At 43.6% G+C, this 24,014-nt stretch overlaps 1 protein-coding gene across 1 annotated transcript in view; it reads left to right on the top strand.

Moving 5' to 3' along the window:
• Positions 1–24,014, top strand: part of HAUS3 (HAUS augmin like complex subunit 3) — a 141,624-nt gene that overhangs the window by 45,156 nt on the left and 72,454 nt on the right. The window contains exons 9-13 of the mRNA XM_074320283.1: positions 1,240–1,308; positions 2,550–2,610; positions 3,274–3,338; positions 19,255–19,338; positions 19,860–19,955. Coding sequence (XP_074176384.1) covers positions 1,240–1,308; positions 2,550–2,610; positions 3,274–3,338; positions 19,255–19,338; positions 19,860–19,955 — 375 coding nt within the window. The remainder of the gene's footprint in view (positions 1–1,239; positions 1,309–2,549; positions 2,611–3,273; positions 3,339–19,254; positions 19,339–19,859; positions 19,956–24,014) is intronic.

Below are 24,014 nucleotides of genomic sequence, written 5' to 3'. Positions count from 1 at the left end.
TATAACTGCCGTAGCTGAGCTAGTAAGCGCGGATTGCAGTTAGCAGGTAGGGTCACTTGGTTGGCAGACAAGCGGACAGCAGGTTGCAGATCTTGTGGATCCTGTTTCCTGTGTCTGCAACCCAGCCGCCAGCGAGAAGATAGCACTATAACTCCCCTATCTGTGGCTCTGTGGGTGTTCCTTTTTGGCCTCACCATGTCCTGCGTTCTTGTGTGGGGAGCGGGAGCTGAGACTGCACCTGCCACCCCGTGTGACATTGTGGGCCAGCCATCGTCTGCTGTGTAGGCAAGCAGTGTACAGGGGGTGGCAGGTGGCAGTGGGGCCCGCTGACTGTAGGATCTGCCACTGCGCGCTGCTGACGCAGGTGTGACTAGTTCAGGGGAGGAAAGGGTATTCCGGGAACGGGCATTGTGGGAACAGTAGGGTATCATACCATCAAGTGGCTCCTGTGCGGGCAGCAGCAGGACCGCATGTGGGAGGAGGAGACGGGGGTCTGGGAGTGCCAGGAGCTTGGTCTTGCCCCCCCCACCCCGCCCGTTTTCGTGCACGCTGCCTCCTGACTAGTTGCTGCCAGGACAACTACACACAATCGCCCGGAGTGAGCACCAGCACTGCCCACGGTGCGGGCCGGTCTCCACCACCGGCCTGGAGCAAAACAGCTGAGTCTGACCGGCCAGCAGACAGTCTGGGGGTCACTTGGCACAGGGAGCTGCTCTGTGGGAGATGCTGGAGGGGGGGACCGGTCAGGGGAGGGAGAATTAGACTGACTGGTGGGGGCTGCGGCTCACCCCACCTCCCTGTCTGTCCACCTCCCAGGGCCTGTGTGTGTTCTCCGGGCAAGGATACTTGGTGAGCGTGGATAGTGGGGGGCTTCTCGGCTTGTGTGTGGGGGTGGGGGTACAGGGACTGGGGGAGCTGAGAGGCCAGGTCTGAGTCATCCTGTCTGCCACCTGTGGCCTTTCCACTTTGGGTACTGGCTTCTGTGTGGCTCGTTGCCTGTACAATGAGGGAAAACTGGTCGGGAGGAAGTGTCGAGTGGCAGGCAGCTTGCATCTGCCCAGTAAGAAGCACATTCTGTAGCACAGGCAGTGACAGAGACCCCACAGGTGGGTGATATCGGCCGTGGAAAGACTCGTGCGACCTAGCTAGTAAACATTTGTGTGACTTGTGTCGCTTCCAAACTGTGACGATCACTGCTACCGGGTTTGCCTAATTTTTCATTCTTTTGATCTGTTAAAGAATCAGAATGTATGTGCGAACCTGAGGATTCTCTACAGACTTACGATGGACCTCTGTTCTCAGTTGAAGGCAAGGCATTTTGTTATAACTTCCGGGAGCAGGCACTCTCATTCACGGGTTGTCCAGGAGTGGCTTTCATTCACATGCGTACTCACAGGAAGCGACACATGCAGTGTCTTTGAATGTGCAGGAAGCAAAACCTTGAGTCTAAGGCCATGTTAACCCACATCCTCACTCGGATGGTCCAGACGATGAGGCCTGATGCTGTAGAAGTGTCTTCTATAGGTTGACAACAAGTGTAACCTTTGCTAAAGGCCTCCAGTTGAAGTGGGACGTTTCTAATGCTGCAGTTCACAGAAAAGCTGAGTTTGTTTTCGTTAATGGTGAAATGGACACAGCTCCACTCAGGTCTCATTGGGAAGCAGAGGACATTTGAAGAGTTGAATAGACAGTGTACGAGATGAGGGCAGGGGTAAGAGTACCAGCAAGGGATGGAGAAGCCTCGGGGACAGGCACTGGCTGGCAGGTTTCCCATGCCTGGGCTTTCAGGGTGAGCCTTGTGAGGACCTGGGACAGCAGTAGCCCCGCCCAGAAGCTGTGGCTGCAGGCAGAGGACCGCACGCAGCTGGCAGTACACTGTGGGCCGTGGGGAAAGGAAACTCCCCTCCTCTCTCCTGTCACCCCAAGTGGGCGGAACCAGCCTGGGAGCAGAGAAGGAGCCCAGGGGATGTGGCCTAGAGGGTGCCAGCCCCTCCTGGATGATGAAGAGCAGGGCAGAGACTGGGTCTGGAGAGACAGGTCAGGGCCGTGAGGGCCGTGGAAGGACAGATGAGGCTGCGGACGCTCAGATGGCATCAGGCAGACGGAGCTGAGAAAGCGCATGGAAGGTGCCCCGAGCACACGGAGAGCAGTCTCATGCTCTTGATGGGGTGACCCCATGTGAAGAGCTCACTTCTCCCCCCATTAATCTGTCGTCAGTGCAAAATCAGTGAAAATTCTAGTTACATTCTTGGGAACTCAGTAAACCTCCTCTGAAAGTCCACAAATACCTAAATCACATGTAAAAATGAGAAAGACTAAAGAAAATCGGTATGGGGCACATCCTACCTACCTGCAAGGTCTCAGTACTAGGGACACTTGAAGGAAATAGCGTCATTGGGCAGGAGAGCCAGGGAGAGGAGTGGTTTTGTGTGGGAAGCAACCCCGTCCCCTCTAGGAGTTGCCTTAATTCTAGTCAATGAAATTAGCAGGCTGTCCAGCAAGAAACAGTAATTTCAAAGAGAACATTGATATTTCTTCTTATGAAACAGGTTTATGGTTTATGGCAACTTTTTTGTACTTTGGAGCTTCCTCTGATCCCAATCTTGGCAGGTAAGTAACTATAAGTTGATGTACAGACATCTTTCTAGAAAATTCTTCATGTTGTTTGGGAATGACTGTTTCTTATTTAGGGATAGGTAGAGTATCACCTGGGCACCGAAGAGGTGGCGAGCCCTTTATTTTCCCTTTCCGTAACAAGAGGGCTTGAACCACATCACCTGTTGGTGCAGAGGAACTGGAAGGTTCTGACAGTTCGGTCATGTGGGATCCCTCCTGTACTGTCTGGCTCCGTCGCGTGCCCTGGCGAGGGGTGACTGCACACTCCTCAGAGCAGCAGTTGGGGAAGGAACCTGTCTGGATGTTTTCATGTCAGCAGTTTTCCCTGCTTCTGGTGTCCTGTCCTTTACCCCTGCCCCTTCCTGAGAACCCTCTAGAAGGACGATGGCAGGGCTGTCCTCTGCCTTGCAGCACCTGCTCTCTAGCTCCCTCCCCCGGCAGCGGCAACTTTCCATCCAGTGTGGCTGGACAGTATGCGTCCCCATGCCCACTGCCCCCATTGCTGGGCTCCAGTACAGGCCTGAACGGACACTTGACGAAGGTCAGCAGGCACTGCCATTACTCCCTCATCAGGGGGTGTGGCTTGCTCCCTGCCCTTGCATCTTTCTCAGGAACAGTGCATTGATGCACACTTATCTGCTTTGGTTTTGGATACAGTGATGGAAAGCCACAAGATCAAGGTGAACAAAGAAGAAATGGAGAGGGCCTCAGCACTCCTCGGGGTACGTTTTTACTGAGACCAGTGCGCTCCTGCGTAATGAGTCCCCATGACCGTTCTCGAGCCATTTCCCTTCCTTTTCTTCCTTCCTTCCTCCTTGGCCCCGGACTGGTGCTGAGCTGTCCCTGCTGTCTGCCTCCTGCGGGGGCACCACAGGAAGAGAGGATTGCAACAAGCGTCACGTCTGGTGGCCCCCCTCCCATGGATGTGTGCGTGGTGTCATGGTCGCACAGTGACCGTCTCAGAAGTTAGGTTCTTGCAAGGACATTGCCCCCTGTAGTTTGGTGAAGGGAACTCAGGGGTTTCTTGGATGCTTTTTAAAAAGCAAAAACAAAACTTTCTGTGAAAAATAAAAAATACAGAGGGATGCTTAAAGATGCATGAAAAGAGCATTAAAATGTTCCCTTTAAGTTATTTTAAAGAAAACTCGGGTATAACCATCTCCCGGGTCAAGGCCTAGCATTTCCCGAAGCGCTGTGTGCCCTTTTCCTCTGAGAACCCCTGCCTGCTGCTGCCACAAATAGCCTCGTCTTGACGTTTGCAGTCATTACCTTTTTGCTTTTCTTTATAGTTTTTCTACTTTAGTGCCTAATAATGTAGTTCAGCCTTCTCTTTGAACCGTAAGTTAATAGTTGGACCTCTTTCTCTCAGCCTCTGTGTCCCAGCCTCACCTACACTGATGCGTCACTGGGTGCTGGAATCTTCCACCTCACGACTCTGTCCCACTGCGGATAGGCTCCTGGGGCTGCACCCCGGTGCGTGTCTGCAGGGCCTGAGCACACGCTGCTCTGGGGAATGGGGGGTGGGCACGGGCAGGGTCTTGCTCAGCGGATTGCTTTCCAAAGTGGCACCTGCCAGCACTGCACGCAGGTCCTGTTGTGTCACAGCCTCACCCACAGGTCCATCAGACTTTTAACCGCAGCCACTTTGGTGAGGACGTAATTGGTGGTGGCTCGTATGGCTTTGTTTTCTATTTTCCTGATTACCGACGACATTGAATAGCTTCTCATGTCATCACTGGTTATCAGGAGTTTCTCTCTGGTAAAGGACCTGCTCACGCTTTTTACCCATTTTTATATTAAGGATTTTGTCTCTAACAGATTTATAGGACATCTCGACTTACTCTGGTTATAAGTCTGGCACATATACCTTCTGTCTCTGTCTCACTGTTTTTATTCTTATCATAGTGAACACAAGTTCTTAATTTTTAATGTAGTACAATTTACCAGTCTTTTTTTTTTCTGATTAGTGCTTTTTGCATCTGTTTAAGAAATCTTTCCTTACTTCAAGCTCACAAAGTATTCTCATGTGTTATATTTGAAAGCTATTTTCATTAGCCCTTGTATTTAGGTTTACAATCCACCCGGAACTGATTTTTTCTTTTCGTGCACTTTTTAATTAAGAATGAAATTACGTACAGTGAATGATGCAAATCTTATTAATTAAAAAAAAAAGCCACTTAATATAAAATTTACCATCTTAACATTTCTAACCACACCGTTTGGTGGTATTAGGTATTAATACGTTCACGTGGTGTGCAGCCGTCAACACCATCCATCCCCATAATTGTTTTTATCTTGTAAAACTGAAACTCTCTACCCGTTAGACAATAACTCCTCATTCCCCCCATCCTTCAGTAGGGGTTCCCCAGAGCCCCTGGCAACCACGATTCTACTTTCTGTCTCTATGATTCTGACTACTCTTAAGTTCCTCATATAAGTAGAATCATACATTTTGTCTTTTTGTGACAGGTTTATTTCACTGAGCGTAATGTCCTCAGGGTTCATCCATGGTATAGCCTATGGCAGGATTTCCTTCCTTTTTGAGGCTGAATAAATACTCCATTGTATGGATGGATCACATTTTGCTTATCCTTTTTTCTGTCGTTGGATGCCAGCAACTTGGGTTCCTTCCACGGTTTAGCTCTTGTGAATCATGCCGCTGTGAAAATGGGTGTACAAATATCTCTTTGAGATCCTGCTTTCAGTTTTTTAAATATATACCCAGAAGTGAAAAGCTAGATCTTATGGTAATTATGTTTTTAATTTTTTGAGGAACCACCATACTGTTTTCTGTAGTGACTGTACCATTTTGTACCATTCCCACCAACAGTGTACAAGGGTTCCAATTTCTCCACATCCTTGCGAGTACTTTTTTCTGGGTTTGGGTTTTTTTTTTTTTTTATAGTAGCCATTGTAATGGATGTGAGATGGTATCTCCTTATAGTTTTGATTTGCATTTCACTATCGATTAGTGATGTCGACAATCTTTTCATGTCATTATTGGCCACCTTCTTTAGGAAAATGTCTATTCAATTTTGCCCCCCCCCCTTTTTTTTAATTTTAGTTGTTTGTGTCTTGTTGAGTTTTAATTCTCTGTGTATTCTGGATAGTAATCCTTTATCAGATATGTGATGTGCAAATATTTTCTCCCATTTTGTGGGTTGCCTTTTTACTCTGTTGATAGTGTCTTCTGTTGCACCAAATTTTTATATTTTCATGCAGTCCAGCTTTTTTATTTTTCCTTTTGTTATCTGTGCCTTTGGTGTCATATCCAAGAAATAATTGCCAAAGCCAATGTCATGAAAATTTTGTCCTGTGTTTACTTCCAAGGGTTTTATAGTTTTAGGTTTTACATTTAGTATTTTGAGTAAATGGCCCATTTTGAGTTCATTTTTGCAGAAGGTATTAGGTAAGGGCCCAACTGCATTGTTTCACACTTGAATATCCAATTTTCCCAGCACCATTTAGAGAAAAGACTCTTTTCCTCATTGAATGGCCTTGGCACCCTTGTCGAAAATCATCTGACCATATACACAAGGGTTTATTTTGGGGCTCACTGTTCTATTCCCGTGGTCTGTATATCTGTCTTCCTGTCAGTACCACACTGTTTGGGTTACTGTAGCTTTGCAGTAGGTTTTGAAATCAAAAGTGTGAGTCCTCCAGTTTTGTTCTTTTTCAAGGTTGTTCGGGCTACTTGGTGTCCCTTGAGATTCCATATGAATTTTAAGATGGATTTTTCTATTTCTGAAAACAATGTCTTTGGGATTTGGATAGGGATTGCATTGAATCTGCAGATCACTTTGAGTAGTACTGACACCTTCATGTATTAAGTCTTCCAGTCCAAAAACATGAGCTATGTTTCCATTTATTTACGTCACTTTACATTTCTTCCAGCAGTGTTCTATACTGGTCATTATACTAGTCTTTCATCTCTTTGGTTGAGTTAACGCCTAAGTACAGACACACCGTGTTTTATTGCTTTTTATTGCGCTTCACAGATACTGCATTTTTTACAAATTGAAGGTTTGTGGCAACCCTGCCTCGAACAAGGCTGTCAATGCCAGTTTTCCAGTAGCATTTACTCACTTCATGTCTCTGTGTAATTCTTGCAATGTTTCACGCTTTTTCATTGTTATGTTTATCATGGTGATCTGTAATCAGTGATGATGATGTTACTATTGTAATTGTTTTGGGGTGCCAGGAACTGTGCCCATATAAGACAGCAACCTTAATAAATGTTGTGTGTGTTCTGACTGCTCCACCGACCGGCCACTCCCATGTCTCTCTCCCTCTCCTCGGGCCTTCCTGGTCTCTAAGACACAACAGTATTGAAATTAGGCCAATTAATAACCTTACAGTGGCCTCTGAATGTTCAAATGAAGAGTAGCGTGTGTCTCACTTTAAATCAAAAGCTAGAAATGGTTTAGTGAGGAAGGCTTATGGAAAGCCGAGACAGACCAAAAGCTAGGCCTCTTGCATCAAATAGTTAGCCAAATTATGAATGCAAAGGAAAAGTTGTTGGAGGAAATTAAAAGTGCTACTCCAGTGAACACACCAATGAAAACAAAGTGAAACAGCCTTATTGTTGATATGGAGAAAGTTTCAGTGGCCCGGATAGAAGAGCAAACCAGCCACCATGTGCCCTTAAGCCAGAGCCTCATCCAGAGCAAGGCCCTAACTCGCTTCAGCTCTCTGAAGGCTGAGGGGTGCGGAGGCTGCAGAAGGAAAGCTGGCAGAGGTTGGTTCGTGAGGTTTAAGGAGAGAAGCCGTCTCCATAACAAAGTGAAGGTGAAGCAACAAGTGCTGAGGTAGAAGCTGCGGCAAGTTATCCAGAAGATCTAGTTAAGATAATTCATGAAGGTGGCTGCACTAAATAACAGATTTTCAATGTAGCTAAAACAGCCTTATATGGAAGAAGATGCCATCTAGACCTTCATAGCTAGAGAAGAGAGTTGAAGCTGGCTTCAGAGCTTCAAAGGACAGGTTCTTTTTATGGGCTAATGCAGCTGGTGACTTTAAGTTGAAGCCAGTGCTCAGTTACCATTCTGAAAATCCCAGGGCCCTTAGGAATTATGCTAAATCCACTCTGCCTGTGCTCTGTACATGGAGCAACAAAGCCTGGATGACAGCATATCTGTTTACAACATGGTTTACTGAATATTTTAAGTCCACTGTTGAGACCCACTTCTCAGAAAAAATAATGCCTTTCAAAATATGACTGCTCACTGACGATGCATCTGGTCACCCAAGAGCTCTGATGGAGATTAATGTTGTTTTCATGTCTGCTAAGACAATACCCATCCTGAAACCCATGGAATCAAGGAGTAATTTCAATTTCCAAATCTTATTATTGAAGATTATTATTTCATAAGTCTGTAGCTGCTGTAGGTAGTGATTCCTCTGATGGATCTGGGCAAAGTATGAGGTGTGATCACAAAATACGGTGAGTGCTGCTGCCGAGTGCCATCCAACGGAAAGGCTGGGACCTTCAATACAGATGTGGCATGTCGAACCTTAGTAACAGTGTGTGAAAAGTCAGTCAGGTGTGAGCTACGGTTGAGAGAAGGTGTGTTTTAAAGTGTGCCGTAAATCATCCTCCATCATGACAACATTCCATGTCACATGTCACTTCTGGTACAGCAATTTCTATCAAATAAAATCATTATAGTGTGTCCTCATCCACCTTAATCACCGGACCTGGCACTGTGCAACTTCTGTCTCTTCCCCAAAGTCAAATTGATTCAGGACGTTGAGGCAGCCACGACAGCGCAACTAAAGACATTCACAAAAGAGGACTTCCGGAACTGCTTCAGAAAGTGGCAAGAATGATAGCATAAGTGTGTTGGAAGTGAGGGGGGGTGTTTTGCGGGAATTAATGGCGATGTGTCTTCTGCTGTAATAAATTTTTCTTATTTAAACATTCACCATATTTTGTGATCAGACCTCCTAAATTAAAAACCTTCTAGAAAGGATTCACCATTATAGGTGCCATTAAGAACATTCGTGATTTATGGAAAGAGGTCAAAATATCAACATTAACAAGAGTTGGGAAGAAGTTGATTCCAACCTTCATGGATGACTGAGGAGTTCAAGACTTTAGTGGAGGAAGTAACTGCAGATGTGGTGGAAATAGCAAGGGAACTAGAATTGTAAGTGGAGCCTGAAGATGTGACTGAATTGCTGCAATCTCAGGATAAACTTTAATGGATGAACAGTTGCTTCTGATGGATGAGCAAAGAAAGTGGTTTCTTGAGATGGAAGCTACTGCTGGTGAGGATGCTATGAAGATTATTGAAATGACAACAAAGGATTTAGAATATTACATAAACTTAGTTGATAAGCAGTGGCAGGGTTTTAGAAGATTGACTCCAGTTTTGAAAGAAATTCTGCTCTGGGTAAAATGCTATCAAACAGCATCACGTGCTACAGAGAAATCAATGCAGCAAACTTCATTGTTGTCTTATTTTGAGAAACTGCCACAGTCACCCCAACCTTCAGCAACTACCACCCTGCTCAGTCACCAGCCATCATCATCGTGCCAAGAGCCTCCAACAGCAGAAAGATTCCGACTTCCTGAAGGTTCAGAGGATGGTTAGCATTTTTAATCAACAAAGTGTTTTGGGGGGTTTTTTTTTAACATTTTTTTTTTTACTAGTTTCAGGTGCAATAAAGTGTTTTTAAGTTAAGGTATATACATTGTTTCTTTAGACATAAGACTATTGTGCACTCAATAGATTACAATACAGTTTAAGCATAACTTTTATATGCACTGGGAAACCAAAAAACTTTATGTGACTTGCTTTATTGCAATATTCATTTTATTGGAGTTGTCTGGAACCAAACCCACAGTATCTCTCAGATATGCCTGTATTTTATTCTTTTTGATGGTATTGTGAATGGAATTGTTTTTGTAATTTCCTTTTAGGATTGTTCATGGGTAGAAATGCAACAATTTTTTTGTGTGTTGATGTTCTATCCTGCTGCTTCAGTGAGTTACAAAAGTTCTAACAGGTTTTTTTGTTTGTTTGATTGATTTTGTGTGTGTGTGTGTGTGTGTGTGTAAAATCTTCAGCATTTTCTACATATAAGATCATATCATCTGCAAACAGAGATAATTTAACTTCCTCCTTTCCCATTTGGATGCCTTGTATTTTTTTTCTTGCCTAGCTTCTCTGGCTTGAACTGCCAGTACCATCTTGAATAGAAGTGGTGAAAGCAGGCAGTCTGATCTTAGAAGAAATGCTTTTGAGTCTTTCACCATTGAGTATGATGTGTGCTGTGGGTTTTTTATTTATAACTTTGATTACGTTGATGTAGTTTCTTTCTATTCGTAGTTTCTTTTGTGCTTTTATCATGAAAGGGTATTGGTTATCATCGAATGCTTTTCTGCATCAATTGAGATGATTTTGTGTTTTCTCCTCCCCTCCATTCTGTTGATGTGGAATATTACATGGTCAATTTTCATATGTTGAAGCATCCTTGCATTCCAGGGATAAATCCCACTTGGTCATGGTATATAATCCTTTAAATTTACTGCTGAATTCTGTTTGCTAGTATTTCATTGAGGATTTTTGCATCAATGTTCATAAGTGATTCAATCTGTGGTTTTCTTTTCTTGTAGTTTTTTTTTTTTCTGGCTTTAGTGTCAGGGTAATGTTGGACTCATAAAGTGAGTTGAGAAGTGATCCCTCCTTTCCAACTTTTTGGAAAAGTTGGAGAAGATTGCTATTAGTCCTTCTTTAAATGTTTGGTAGAATTCACCAGCAAAGCCATTGGGTACAGGGATTTTCTGTGTTGGGAGATTTTTTATTATTGATTCAATTTCCTTACTAGTTATAAGACTATTAAGATTTAATCTTGGTAGGTTTTGTAATTCTAGAAATTTGTCCATTTCATCTAGGCTATCCAGTTTGTTGGTGTACAATTTTTCCTAGTACTCTCTTAAAATCCTTTTTTATTTCTGTAGAATTGATAGTAATGTCTTCACTGTCACTTCTGATTTTAGTAATTTGAGTCTTCTCATTTTTCCCCCTTAGTTTATCTACCTAACAGTTTGCTGATTTTGTTGATCTTTTTGAAGAACCACCTTTTGTTTTCATTGATTTTTCTCTACCATTTTTCTGTATTCTATTTGTTTATCTCTGCTATAATCTTTATTATTTCCTTCTGCTAACTTTGGGTTTAGTCTGTTCTTTTTCTCATTCCTTAAGTTGTAAAGTTAGGTTATTGATTCCAGATCTTTCTCATTTTTTTTAACATAAATGTTTATAGCTATAAATTTCCCCCTTTGCACTGCTTTCACTGTGTCCCATAAGTTTTGGAATGTTGTGTTTTCGTTTTCATTCATCTCTTAAGTAATTTCTAAATTACATTTTGATTTCTTCTTTGATCCTTTTGTTATTGAAAAGTGTGTTGTTTTAATTACCACAACTGTAAATTTTCCAGTTTTCCTTTTGTTATTGATTTATAATTTCATCCTGTTGTGATTAGAAAAGATACTTTGTATAATATCTGTGTTTTAAAAATCTCTTGAGACTTTATTTGTGGCCTAACATGTGGTCTATCCTGGAAAATGTTTCATGTGCACTTGAGAAGAATGTGTATGCTGTTGTTGTTGGGTAAAGTGTTCTGTTTGTGTCGGTTAGGGCTGGTTCATTGATCACTGTTTAAGTCCTCTGTTTCCTTACTTAAATTTAAATGGATTAAACTCTACAATCAAAAGCTAGATTGTCAGAATGGATGAAAACACATGATGTGTTTACTTATATCCTGTTTGGTTTTTCTGTACATTATTTTGAATAGAGTATTCAAATCTCCAACTATTATTGTATAACGGTCTATTTTTTCAATTCTGTTAGTTTTTCTTCATATATTTTGATGGTCTGTCATTAGGTGTGTAAATATTTATAATTGTTATATCATCTTGCTATATCAAATTTATGTCATCTTTTGTCTCTTGGAACTATTTTTTATTTAAAGTCTGTTTTGTCTGATATTAATATAACAACCCTTGCTCTGTTTTGGTTACTGTTTGCGTGCAATATCTTTTTACATCCTTTCACTTTTAATCTGTTTGTGTCTTTGGATTTAAAGTGAGTCTCTTATAGACAGCATGTAGTTGGATCATATGTTTTTATCCATTCTGTCTATTTGTCTTTTTTAGATTTTATTGGGGAAGGGGAACAGGACTTTATTGGGGAACAGTGTGTACTTCCAGGACTTTTTTTCCAAGTTGTTGTCCTTTCAATCTTAGTTGTGGAGGGTGCCATTCAGCTTCAAGTTGTTGTCCTTTCAGTCTTAGTTGTGGAGGGTGCAGCTCAGCTCCAGGTCCAGTTGCCGTTGCTAGTTGCAGGGGACGCAGCCCACCATCCCTTGCGGGAGTTGAACCGGCAACCTTGTGGTTGAGAGGACACGCTCCAACCAACTGAGCCATCTGGGAGGCAGCTCAGCTCAAGGTGCCATGTTCAATCTTAGTTGCAGGGGGCAGAGCCCACCATCCCTTGCGGGACTCAAGGAATTGAACTGGCAACCTTATGGTTGAGAGCCCACTGGCCCATGTGGGAATCGAACCCACAACCTTTGGAGTTAAGAGCATGGAGCTCTAACTGCCTGAGCTACCGGGCCAGCCTCTGCCTATTTGTCTTTTGATTGTAGAGGTTAATCCACTTAAATTTAAGTGATTACTGATAAGGAGGGACTTACATCTGTCATTGTGCTATTTGTTGTCTATATGCCTTATAGCTTTTTTGTTTCTCATTTCCTGTCTCTTGTTTTGTGGGTTTTTTTGTATTGATTTTTTTTGTAGTAAAATGTTTGAATTTTTTTTTCATTTCCTTTTGTGTATAGCTATAGCTGTTTTTTTGTTGTTGTTACCATGGGGATGACAGTTAACATCATAATGTTATAACACTATAATTTGAATTTATGCCAGCTTAACTTCAATAACATCCAGAAACCCTGCTCCTTTACAGCTCTGTCCCCACCCCTTTCAGTTGTTGTCACAAAATTACATCTTTATACATTGTGTGCCCCAAAACATAAAATAATCACTTTTTAAATGCATTAGTCTCTTAAATTATGTACAAAACAGGATTGGAGTTACAAACTAAAGTTACAGTGATGCTAATTTTTACACGCATAATTATTTTTTTCTTAAATTATGTAGAAAACAAAAAGTGCAGTTACAAACAATTGTTACAATAATACTAGCTCTTAAAATTGCCCATGTGTTTATTTCTATGGAGGTCTTTGTTTCTTCATACAGCTTTGAATTACTGTCTAGTGTCCTTTCATTTCAACCTGCAGGACTCCCTTGAGCATTTCTTCCAGGGCATTGGTCACATCTCCCTCAGCTTTTGTTTATCTGGGAATGTCTTAATTTCTCTCTCACTCTTGAAGGATAGTTTTGCCAGATAAGCAGCCTTGGTTGACAATTTCTTTTTCCTTTTTGCACTTCGAATGTATCTGTCCACTGTATTCTGACCTCTAAAGTTTTTGATGACAATTTTACTTATAATCTTATTGAGGAGCCCTTGTATGTGATGACACTTCTCTCTTGCTACTTTCAAGATTCTCTCTTTGTCTTTGCTTTACTAAAATTTGATTATAAGGTGTCTTAGTGTTGATCTCCTTGAGTTCATCTTACTTGAAGATTTTTGAGCATCTTGGATGTTTATATTCATGTCTTTCAACAAATTTGAGCAGTTTTCAGCCATTGTATCTTCAAATATTTTTGCTGCCCCTTTCCTTCTCTCTTCCCCTTCTGGGGTTCCTACAGTGCATACTGGTCCACTTGATGCTGTCCCATAGGTCCTTTAGGCTCTGTTTATTTTTCTTCAATTGTTTGGTTGTGGGGTTTTTTTCTGTTCCTCAGCTTGAGTAATTTCCATTGTTCTTTCTTAGAGTTCACTGATTCTTTCTTCTACCTGCCCAAATCTGCCTTTGAATCTCTCTAAGGAATACTTTATTTCAGTTATTGTACTTTTCAGCTCTAGAATTTCTTTTTGGTTTTCTTTTAGGTACTGTGTCTCTTTATTGATATTTCCATTTTGTTCTCACATTATTTTCTTTATTTTCTCTCCATCTTCCTTTAGTTCTTTGAGCGTCTTTAAGATGGTTGTTTTAAAGTCTTTGTCTAGTAGGTCTTCCATCAGGTCTTTTTCAGGGACAGTTTCTGTTGATTTTTTTCCTTTGAATATGACATATTTTTCTGTTTCTTTGTGTATTTTTTTGTTGAACACTGGACGTTTGAATCTAATAATGTCATATCTCTGGAAATCAGATTCTCCCTTTCCCTGAGGGTTTGCTCTTTTTGTGTGTTATTTTTATTATTTTGGGGTTTATGCTTACTGTAGGTGGTCTCTGTGTTGAGAACAATGTGAATTGTAAATTTAAGGTCTTCTGAGGTCTTTTCTGAGATGTTCCCAGGGCATACACTTTCTATTTCCTTGTATGTGCAGTTGTTTTTCAATGTCCTTGTCTTTAATATCTGGTTCCTTCTTGAGAGGAGAAAAAGTGCAATATGAGTGGAGGTAAAAAAAAAAAAAAGGGCACTGGCCCTTTAAAGCTCCTGGCAGCCACTTCAGCAGGAAGGGGTGGGGCTTGAAACAAGTGGGAAGGTGCAACAGCAATGGCTCCCTACCTGTTTGTCTGCACCTGTTATTAGAAGCAGCAATAACTGATCAGCTCACTGATAATTTGGAGGACAAGGCCCTCTTTGCCCCCCTGGGCTCCTGCAAGCGGCATGTAGGCTGCTCCAGGAACACGTGCACAGCTGCCTGCCCCGCGGCTGGGGAGGGGGTGGGTAGCTGCTGTTTAGCTGAAACTGACCAGAATTAACTGCAACTTAACTCCAAATTAACCGCCGGGGAAGTCTTCCCCTGGAAGTTGAAAGCCTTCAGCAGACTCCAGAGATGCAAAAGAACTACCCCAGACAGATTCTGCCCCGATTGTTGTCCAGGTGGGGAGACAGATGCTCACATCCCAGGTGCTGCCTGCTCTTTCATATTCCCAGTATCCCCTTGGTGCAGATCTGAAGTGTACAGCTTTATGTATTTTTACATATGTACACACCCATGTAACCTACACCCAGATTAAGATACAGAATATTTCCGGCTACCAGAAGGCTCCTTCCTGTTCCCTCCCACTCTGTACCCCCACAGATGGCAATTAATATGACCCTGTCCTCAGTGATTTTGATCTTCATGTAAATGGACCCACACAGCGTGGGCTCTTTGGTTCTGGCTCCTTTTGTGCACATTCTGTCTGTGGGATTCACCCATTTGGTTGAGTGTAGCAGAAGTGCATTCTAGCAAAACAGGTACAGCATCCATTGTACAAATGTACCATAATTTCTTTACATCCTGTACCACTGCTGGGCACTGTGATCGTAGCAGTGGTGTATACTCATTTGCATAACCTGTGTTGGATACGAGGGCTCCTGCCCCTTCAGCAATAACCAGAAGTAGAATTTCTGGGTCACAGGGTATGTAAATGTTTACTTATAGTAAGTACTTCCTAATGCCTCTTTGAATTGGTGGTAGTATTTTCCAGTCCCATTTGCAATATCTTCACAACACAGTACTTACTGTCAGTCTTTTTCACTTTAGCCTTTCTGTTGAGTCTGTAGTTATATCTCATTGTGGATTTAACTTGCATTTCCCTGATGAGTAATAATATTAAGCACCTTTTCATATGCTTGATGGTATTTTGGATATACGAGGTCTTACAATTAAGTTCACGAACTCATCCTAGAAAAAGTGCTACATACCTCATTGCTGAATATCACTACTGTCACCTTTGAAGGACTCCCCTTGGGAAGCTATGCACCGACACCAGCACCTAGTCCACACTTCAAAGCAATTTTGGAACTCTTTTTCTGGAAGGGCCATCAGAACTGTCATTGTATTACCCTTGATGTCCTGAATGTCATCAAAATGTCTTCCTTTCAATATTTCCTTTTTCTTTGGGTAGAGAAAGAAGTCATTGGGGGCCAGATCAGGTGAGTAGGGAGGGTGTCCCAATACAGTTATTTGTTTACTTCCTAAAAATTCCCTCATAGACAGTGCCGTGTGAGCTGGTGCATTGTCGTGATGCAAGAGCCATGAATTGTTGGCGAAAAGTTCAGGTCGTCTAACTTTTTCACGCAGCCTTTTCAGCACTTCCATATAGTAAACTTGGTTAACTGTTTGTCCAGTTGGTACAAATTCATAATGAATAATCCCTTTGATATCAAAAATGTTTAGCAACCTCATTGCATCAAGTTCGCGAACTTAATTGGCAGAACTTGCACTCTTTTGTGATCCAATTTTTCAAAGACTTTGCCATTTTAAAGTTAATGTTAACTGACCTTTTCTTGTTGATGTGTAGTTCTTCACATCTTCTGTATGTGAGTCCTTTGTGTATGTACATACATATACATATATATATACATATATATAGAAAGTCCTTTCTCCCAGTTTGGGGTTGGCAAACAATGGTCTGTGGGCCAAATCCATCGTGTCCCCTATTTTCATATGGCCTGAAACTTAAGAATGCTTTTTGCAATTTTTTTAAAAAACAAATAAAAATAGAGAAGAATGTGTGACAGAGACCATATGTGGCCCATAGAGCCTAAATGACTTACTGTCTGACCAGTCTGAGTCTATGGCTGGTCTTTTCACTCTCTTAATAGCCGTGTCTTTTGATGAACAGAATCTTCATTTTAATGAAGTCCAATGAACCATTTTTTAAATGTATAAGGTTTTTTGTGTGCCAAGAACTCTTTGCCTTCTAGTAAAGATATTCTCCTGTGTTTTCTTCTATAAGCTGAATTATTTTAATGATATACGCCCATCATCTGTTTCAAATCAATTTTTCTATATGGTACAAAGCACAGTTAAGATTTTTTTCCCAAATGGATTTCCATTTATTTCAGCATTGTTTATTAAAAGTATCATTGTCCCCGTCACTGAATTACAGTACAGCAGACCCTTCTCCAGTTTTGCTTTCTCCGGTGTCAGTTACCTGAGGTTAATCATGGTTTGAAAATATGAAATGGAAAATTCCAGAAATAAACAACTCATCAGTTTTAAATTACACATAGTTCAGAGTATTGTGATGAAATCTCTTGCTGTCCCACTCCGTCCCCCTGGGACATGAATCACCCCTTTGTCTGTCATCTCCTGCTGTAGACCTGCCCGTTAGTCACTTAGTAGTCGCCTCCGTTATCAGACCGACTGTCACATTATCATAGCACTTGTGTTCAAGTCACCCTGATTTTACTGAATTTGGCCCCAAACCACAAGAGTAGTGATGCTGGCAATTCAGATGTGCCAAAGAGCAGCCATAAGATGCTTCCCTTAAGTGAAAAGGTGAGTACAGTACAACAGGGTATCATGAAAGAGAGAGAGAGAGAGAGAGACCACGGTCACATAACTTTTATTGCAGTATATTATAATTGTTCTGCTTTATTATTAGTTATTGTTGTTAATTTCTTACTGTGCCTAATTTATAACTTAAACTTTATCATAGGTATGTATGATGTATGTATAGGAAAAACCATAGCATACGTGTACATACAGCGTTCGGTTCTCTGCGGTTTCAGGCATTTACTGGGGGTCTTATCCCCTGGCATAAGTGGGGGATGGCTGTAGTACCGTTGTCAGAACTCAGGTCAGTGTATGTGTGTGAATCTCTTCTGGACTCCGTTCTGTTGCACTGATTTATTTGTCTATGCTGCTAGTACTTCCTGACGTAGCTGTATGATCTGCGATGGTATGTCTTCCATCTTTGTTCTTCCACGTGGTAGTAACTATTCTAGGTTCTTTACATTTCCGTATAAAATTCTGTGACCTACTTTTTAAAAACTGCTGGATTTTTATTGTGTTTTTAATGCTTATGACAAAGGGCTAATATGTAGACTAGAGAACTCCTGTCAGTAAGAAAAAGCCAGTTAACACAATGTTTTATATGGGCTAAATATTTGGGGAAAATCCAGTGATAGATGTCCAAGCCTCTGCCCTTGAGGCCCTGCGGCCGCACAAGCACTTAGCTGAGCCTCACCAGAAATGTGAACAAATGCAAGGGTGCTGTTTGGGAGGGGTTGCTGTGGCAGTGGGGACCCCTACAGCTGCCTCTCGTGCAGGAGCACTTTCTGTCCCTGATTCATGGCCTGATGAGGCCTGCAGCCAGGCGCGGGCCCTGGAGCCCAGCTGGGCCTTGGCCTCAGCTCTGCGCACTGCTTTGTACTTCTCATCTGTTTGTGCTCTGAAGAGATGCTCGTGTTTGGTTTTGTTGGAAACCGTCTTTTGGTTTCCTCTGTTTATGCTTATCCATTGCTGCTGTGCACTTAAACAGAAGGAATGCAGTAATGTCTGAGTTTACTGTGCCGTTTCAACCAGAAGCTTGCGTTCTCTCAATTCTGTGAGAGAATTGGTTACTGAAGTTTCGTTTCTTAAGGTAGACTTATCCCTGAAGGGGTCCATTATCTGTCTTTTAATGCTTTGTTCCTTATTTTTCTTTTTAGTAATAGCATTTGTTTCTTTAACTACAGAGTTTTGGCATACTTTAATGGAGGCAATTGTTTCTGGGTTCTTCTTTTTGCCCAGATACTACTTTTTTGTATTATATTTGTCCTGCTCTGAGTTTCTTTGGCCCCTATTTTTAAACTTCTTGCAGAATTTCAGGCCCAAGGCAGATCTTGTCTGATAAAGAGCAGAACTCAGACACAGGCAGTGTTTAACCAGAGTTGGTTCATTCAGACTCTGCTCTTTTTTCTTTTATAATTATTATTTTTTAAGTCCTGGCCTTCTAGGTGGGGACTAGACTTATCAGAGGCATCACTTCATACGTCATATAAATGTCTAACCACTGTGCTGTATGCCTGAAACTAATATAATATGGAATGTCAACTATCATTGAAAAATAAAAATAATAATAAAGCCCCGGCCTTCTTCTTTTCTTCTGACCAGAATGGTGAGGGGCGAGGGTGTGTACATCCGGCCCCTCCTGCTGCCCTGCTCTGCCCAGCACTGTCTTGATCAGCTGTCGCACAGGTGTGCTTGGTTTTTCCACCTGGACCATCCTTGCCTTGCATCCCTCAGCCCGGTGGCCTGGCTGGGTTGGTGTCATTGTTCAGAGCAGTGTCCTTGTTCCCCTGGCAGCTGCTGGCTGTCGGCAGGGAAGGCCCTACATCGTCCTCAGTGTGGCCACCGTGCAGTGTGGTCCTAACTCGTCTGCCCGGGATACGTAAGATGCTTCAGCGTCTATAGTGTGATGCTGGATGCCCTTTCTAGTCATAAGATTGCTGGAGCATTCATTCTTTCCCTCCCTCATTTTGGCGATTATTTACTATTTTTGCTTCTTTCAGCTTGCTTCCTTAGTTTTAGGGGAGAGTGATCCGACGAGCCTAGGTATTCTACCATGAGTTGAAAAATGCATTATTTAATGTCCATTTTGGTAAATTATAGGTTACTTTTTTTACTTAGAGAGAATTTTTGTAAGTTTATTTGAGCCAAACTGAGAAGCAAGATCTCAAATGCTCCCTATAGGTTACTTTTTATTCTTATAAGAGCTTTTGTTGGGAATTATTTAATGAACAAATGAAATCATCTTAAATTGTGAAAATTGTTGGTGAGGTTGTGTTTATCACATTCGCAGTCTCGTCTCAAGGAGCTGGAGCAGAAAGCCCATTTTGCTGCAGGAGAGCAATTTCTTATAACAAGCAGTAGTCAGCTTCGAGAGGTAAAGCTAAGTTTGTGTTCTTTTATAAAATGTGCTTCTTATTCAGGGGCTAACAGGAGATTAATTCTGAATTTATAAATACAGTGGTACCTTACTTTTCTAAAGTAATCCGTTACGGAAGACCGAGTTCTGAAACATTCGAAAACCCAGGCATGGTTTCCCCACAGAAAGTAATGCAAAATGGATTAATCCATTCCAGACCTATAAATCAACCCCTAAAACTGCAAATTTAACATGAATTTTACTATCTAATGATACCATAGATCCATAAAATTTACGGCGTTCGTGAACCGAAATGTTCGTCAATGGAGACGTTCAAAAACCGAGGTCCCACTGTACTTTATGTTGATTATCTGAAAAGTATGTAAGTTGTCCCTGTCCTCTCACACTGTAAGGACTGTAAGGCCAAGAAAAGTGCTGACTCAGAATTGAAGCTTTCGTAACATGCGTCTGTGTGTCTTTCCCTCTGTCCAGTCTCTGTCATTTCCGGAGCCTCATCGTGTGTAATTCTTCTGTTGCAGGTCCTTTTTGGCAAACTGAAGCTGCACCTGCTGAGCCCGAGGGCGGCCCTTCCCACAGTGGGGCTGCAGAGATGCCCGTCCACGTCTGAAGCCGTGGTAAGGTTTCAGAATGGTCCCCTTTCTTTAAAACACTAGCATGTCCACGCCACGTGTGAGTCGACGCTCAGACCCCCAGGGCTTCCTGTGGCCAGACATGCCGGCTGCACCCACCAGAAGCAGTTCTCTTTGATCGTGCTCCCACCCGAGGCTGCCCTCCGAGTCATGAACCAAGAAGAAGGTCGTTTCCCCGAAACGACCAACTAGCTTGATGTCCTACCAAGAGCAATTCAGTGGAACTTTGCTCTGAAAACCAAATTCTTGACAATCCAGTCACAACCGTTCTGTTTCTTGTCCCCACAAGACACTGGAAATGGGAAAGGTCATTAGTCTTCTCTCCCCACATTCGTTTTGGAACATTCTAGCTCCCCTTCTCTTGAGAGGAATGCATGTTTAAAAACCCCCACAGATTTTGCAAGGCTGACTTCTGATTGTCAGCTTAAGTATTGCTTTCAGAAATACATCCTCTGGTCAGAGAGACAACAGTAAGGCCCCAGTCTCAACCCATTACTTCTCCCTGATTTATTTTTTGCACACGACTTGCCATTACCTAAAGTTACCTTAGTGACTCGCTGACTCCACGAGGGTGTACGCTGCACAGAACTTTGACTCGTCTGACTTGTTCACTGCATCCCAGAACCAGACGCCCAGAGCTGCACCGGGTGGGCTGAACGGATGTCTGTTGTTTGTTCATGGAGCCCAGGACTGCAGGGAGCAGGACCCGGCAGAAGAGACCCTGCTGTGGATCGCAACACCCTCCTGGCCAGTGCGGCGTGTGCCCGGGCTTGCAGCAGTGGTGGTACCTGGGAAGGCGCTCCCGAGCTGGGTCCCGGCTGATGTGGTCTCCGTCCTCATGGCTGGCAGTGTTGGCCTCCCCTTGGCTGCTCCTTAGCGCTTCGAGACAGCCCCACTTGTCAGAAAGGAAAACTATCTCCCGGTGTTGATTGCTTTCTGGTCGACAGATCCACACAGTGACCTTCATCTTTTTTCACAAAGACGTGATTGATGTAAATCACGTTAGCCTTACTGTCTTATTTAACTGAACGAGTCACACTGTTCTGTGCGTGCAAAGAAGGTGAACTTTTCCTGGGCAGCGCAAGCACATGGCTCTAAATTCAAAATGAAGACTCCTCTCCACTTCCCTTCACCCTCCTTGCTCCCCCTCCCATGGAGACGGCTGTAGACTTTAGGTGAAATGGGGACCCTGGAACCGTTCAAGTAGGGGTGCAACTGCGATCTTAGGTATGGTTTTAGTACTTTATGTTTAGAGCAGTTTTAGGGTCACAGCAAAATTGAGCGAAGGTGCAGAGAAGTCTCATATACCGTGTCTCCCACACACGCGCACAGCCTCCCCCACCGGATGGTACCTTTGTTACAGCCCATGAACCTGCATTGACACGTCATCCATCACCCCCACCCCCCAGAGTCCTTCTTTGCATCAGGGCTCACTCGGTGGTGTGCATTCTGTGGGTTTGGACGGTGTAATGACACGTGTCCACCATCACGGCGTCACCCAGAGGGTGTGCATTCTGTGGGTTTGGACGGTGTAATGACACGTGTCCACCATCACGGCGTCACACAGGGGTGTGCATTCTGTGGGTTTGGACGGTGTAATGACACGTGTCCACCATCACGGCGTCACACAGAGGGTGTGCATTCTGTGGGTTTGGACGGTGTAATGACACGTGTCCACCATCACGGCGTCACACAGAGGGTGTGCATTCTGTGGGTTTGGACGGTGTAATGACACGTGTCCACCATCACGGCGTCACACAGAGGGTGTGCATTCTGTGGGTTTGGACGGTGTAATGACACGTGTCCACCATCACGGCGTCACACAGGGGTGTGCATTCTGTGGGTTTGGACGGTGTAATGACACATACCCACCATTACGGCATCACACAGAGGGGTGTCACTGCCCTAACCCCCTCTGCTTCCCCTGTTCACCCTCCACCCCCCACCCCCAGCCACCACTGATCTCTTTACTGTCTCCACAGTTTTGCCTTTTCCAGAGTGTCATGTCACTGGACTCACACAGTATGTAGCCTTTTCAGATTGGCTCTGTCGCTTAGTGACATGGATTTAAGGTTCCTCCGTGTGTTTTCATGGCTGGACAGCTCATTCGTTTTTAGTGCTGAGTAATAGTCTATTGTCTGGATGGACCACAGTTGTTTATCCGTCACCCACTGGAGGAGGACATCTTGGTTACTTCCAAGGCGTGGCCATTCTGGATGGGGCTGATGTAAACAGCTGTGTGCAGGGTTTTGCGTGGACGTGGGGCTTCAGCTCCTCTGGGTAAATACCAAGGAGCCCGATTGCTGGATCGAAGGGTAGAGTGTGTTGAGTTTTGTGAGAAGCCACCCAGCTGCCTTCCAGAGCGGCTGTGCCATCTGCGCTCCCACCAGCATGAGGAGGGTGCCTGCCGCTCCACGTCCTCGCCAGCGTGTAGTGGGGTTGGTGTCCTGGAGTCTGGCCATCCTCACAGGTGTGTTATGTCTGGTAGCTGGCTGAGGTATGTCTGTGGTATGCAGGCGGCACACTAATAGACTGGCACTGTATGTGGGGACCAATGTCTCAGTAGCCCAAGTGATGGCAGTGAAGATGGGGCAAGGCAGATGATTTTCAGAGCATTTTTAGAACATAAGGGAACTTCTGTGAGTGTGAACGAAAGTCTGATATGGGTGATTCCTGGTGTCTGAGTTCTGTGCCTGAACAGATAGAGATGGCCACCACTTGGGAAACCGGGAGAGGAACAGTTTAGTGTGTGGGGGAGTCAAGGGTTCCACCTTGGACGTGTTAAGAAGAAGTGTTCATGAGACGTGGACACAGATGTCACACAAACATTGGGTCTGTGAGAAGTCTTATGCTGGGATACACTCCTGGACCTGGTCAGTCAGCTTTTATTAAAGTCGCCTGAGGTGGCCGTCCTCTACCCTGGCAGGAGCTTCGGAAAGACTCTCATGCCCAAGCCCACCACTGACCCACGGAGGCAGACTGTGGGCTGGGCGGCCAGTCTCCGGCATGTTTTTTAAGCTCCCAGCTGATTCTAATACGCAGCCAGCGCTGATAACCACAGAACTGAACTCAGAAACTGCCACTTAGAAGCCAGAGAAGGAGGCGGTGCCAACGAGAGGCTGCAGAGTGGCCACAGAGAGAGGAGGGCCATGCCAGGAGTCAGCCGAGGAGTGTTTGAAGCTCGTGGGGCAGCAGGCAGCTGGGGCACACTGCCCCTAATTGTTAACCAAGGCTGGTAGGCTTGTGCCAGAGCTTTTCTGAGCTCACACACTTAATTCTTTTCAAGTGTTCTCAGGCAGCTCCATTCGAGATAGACAGGGAGATTGTGATCAGAAGTTATTTTGTGAGTAAGGTATCAGGATAAGGAGGGTTAGTTATCTTAAGCAGTTTTCTTGGCTCAGTATTTTCATGCACTTTCTTCCCCCTAGGAATAACTTTTTCTAAGAAAAACGGCTGCTCTGGTTGTATGAGTCAGGATTCCCCCCCACTCCACCCCCACCCCCTGGGCAGTGCCTGCTCTGAGGACACCAATGTTGCCTCTCCTGTTTGTTTATATATCTGGCCAGAACTCTGCCTCAGGCTTTATTCAAACAGAGTGATACAATTCTGTGGTTCATAATATTACATTAAAATTATGTCATCAGTTCTCCTCCAAGTTGATTTATAGATTCAAAATGATCCTAATTAGAACACTAGCAGGAGTTTTTTTGTAGAAATTGGCAAGCTGATTCCCTAATTTATATGGAAATGCAAAAAACTAAGAAGAACCGAGAGAATTTGGGGAAATAAAGCACTATTGGAGTACTTAGTCTACTGGATCGCAAGACTAGTCATAAAGCAATAGAAATTACTGCGAATTAATTAACCAGCTCAAGGTAGTGTCAGTTCAAGGATTAACAAACAGACCAAGACACCAGGAGAGCGAATCCACAAGCAGCCCCCATATGTGTGTATGAAACTCATGACCTCTGAGTGGGCTAGCACTGCAAAGCCACCAGTGAGTGGGCTGGTTACGTGAATGACAAGGGGCCAGCACGACCCCTA

Source organism: Rhinolophus sinicus, linkage group LG02, assembly GCF_036562045.2.
Source record: "Rhinolophus sinicus isolate RSC01 linkage group LG02, ASM3656204v1, whole genome shotgun sequence".
Taxonomy (NCBI): domain Eukaryota; kingdom Metazoa; phylum Chordata; class Mammalia; order Chiroptera; family Rhinolophidae; genus Rhinolophus; species Rhinolophus sinicus.
This window is presented reverse-complemented; position numbering and strand designations above follow the sequence as displayed.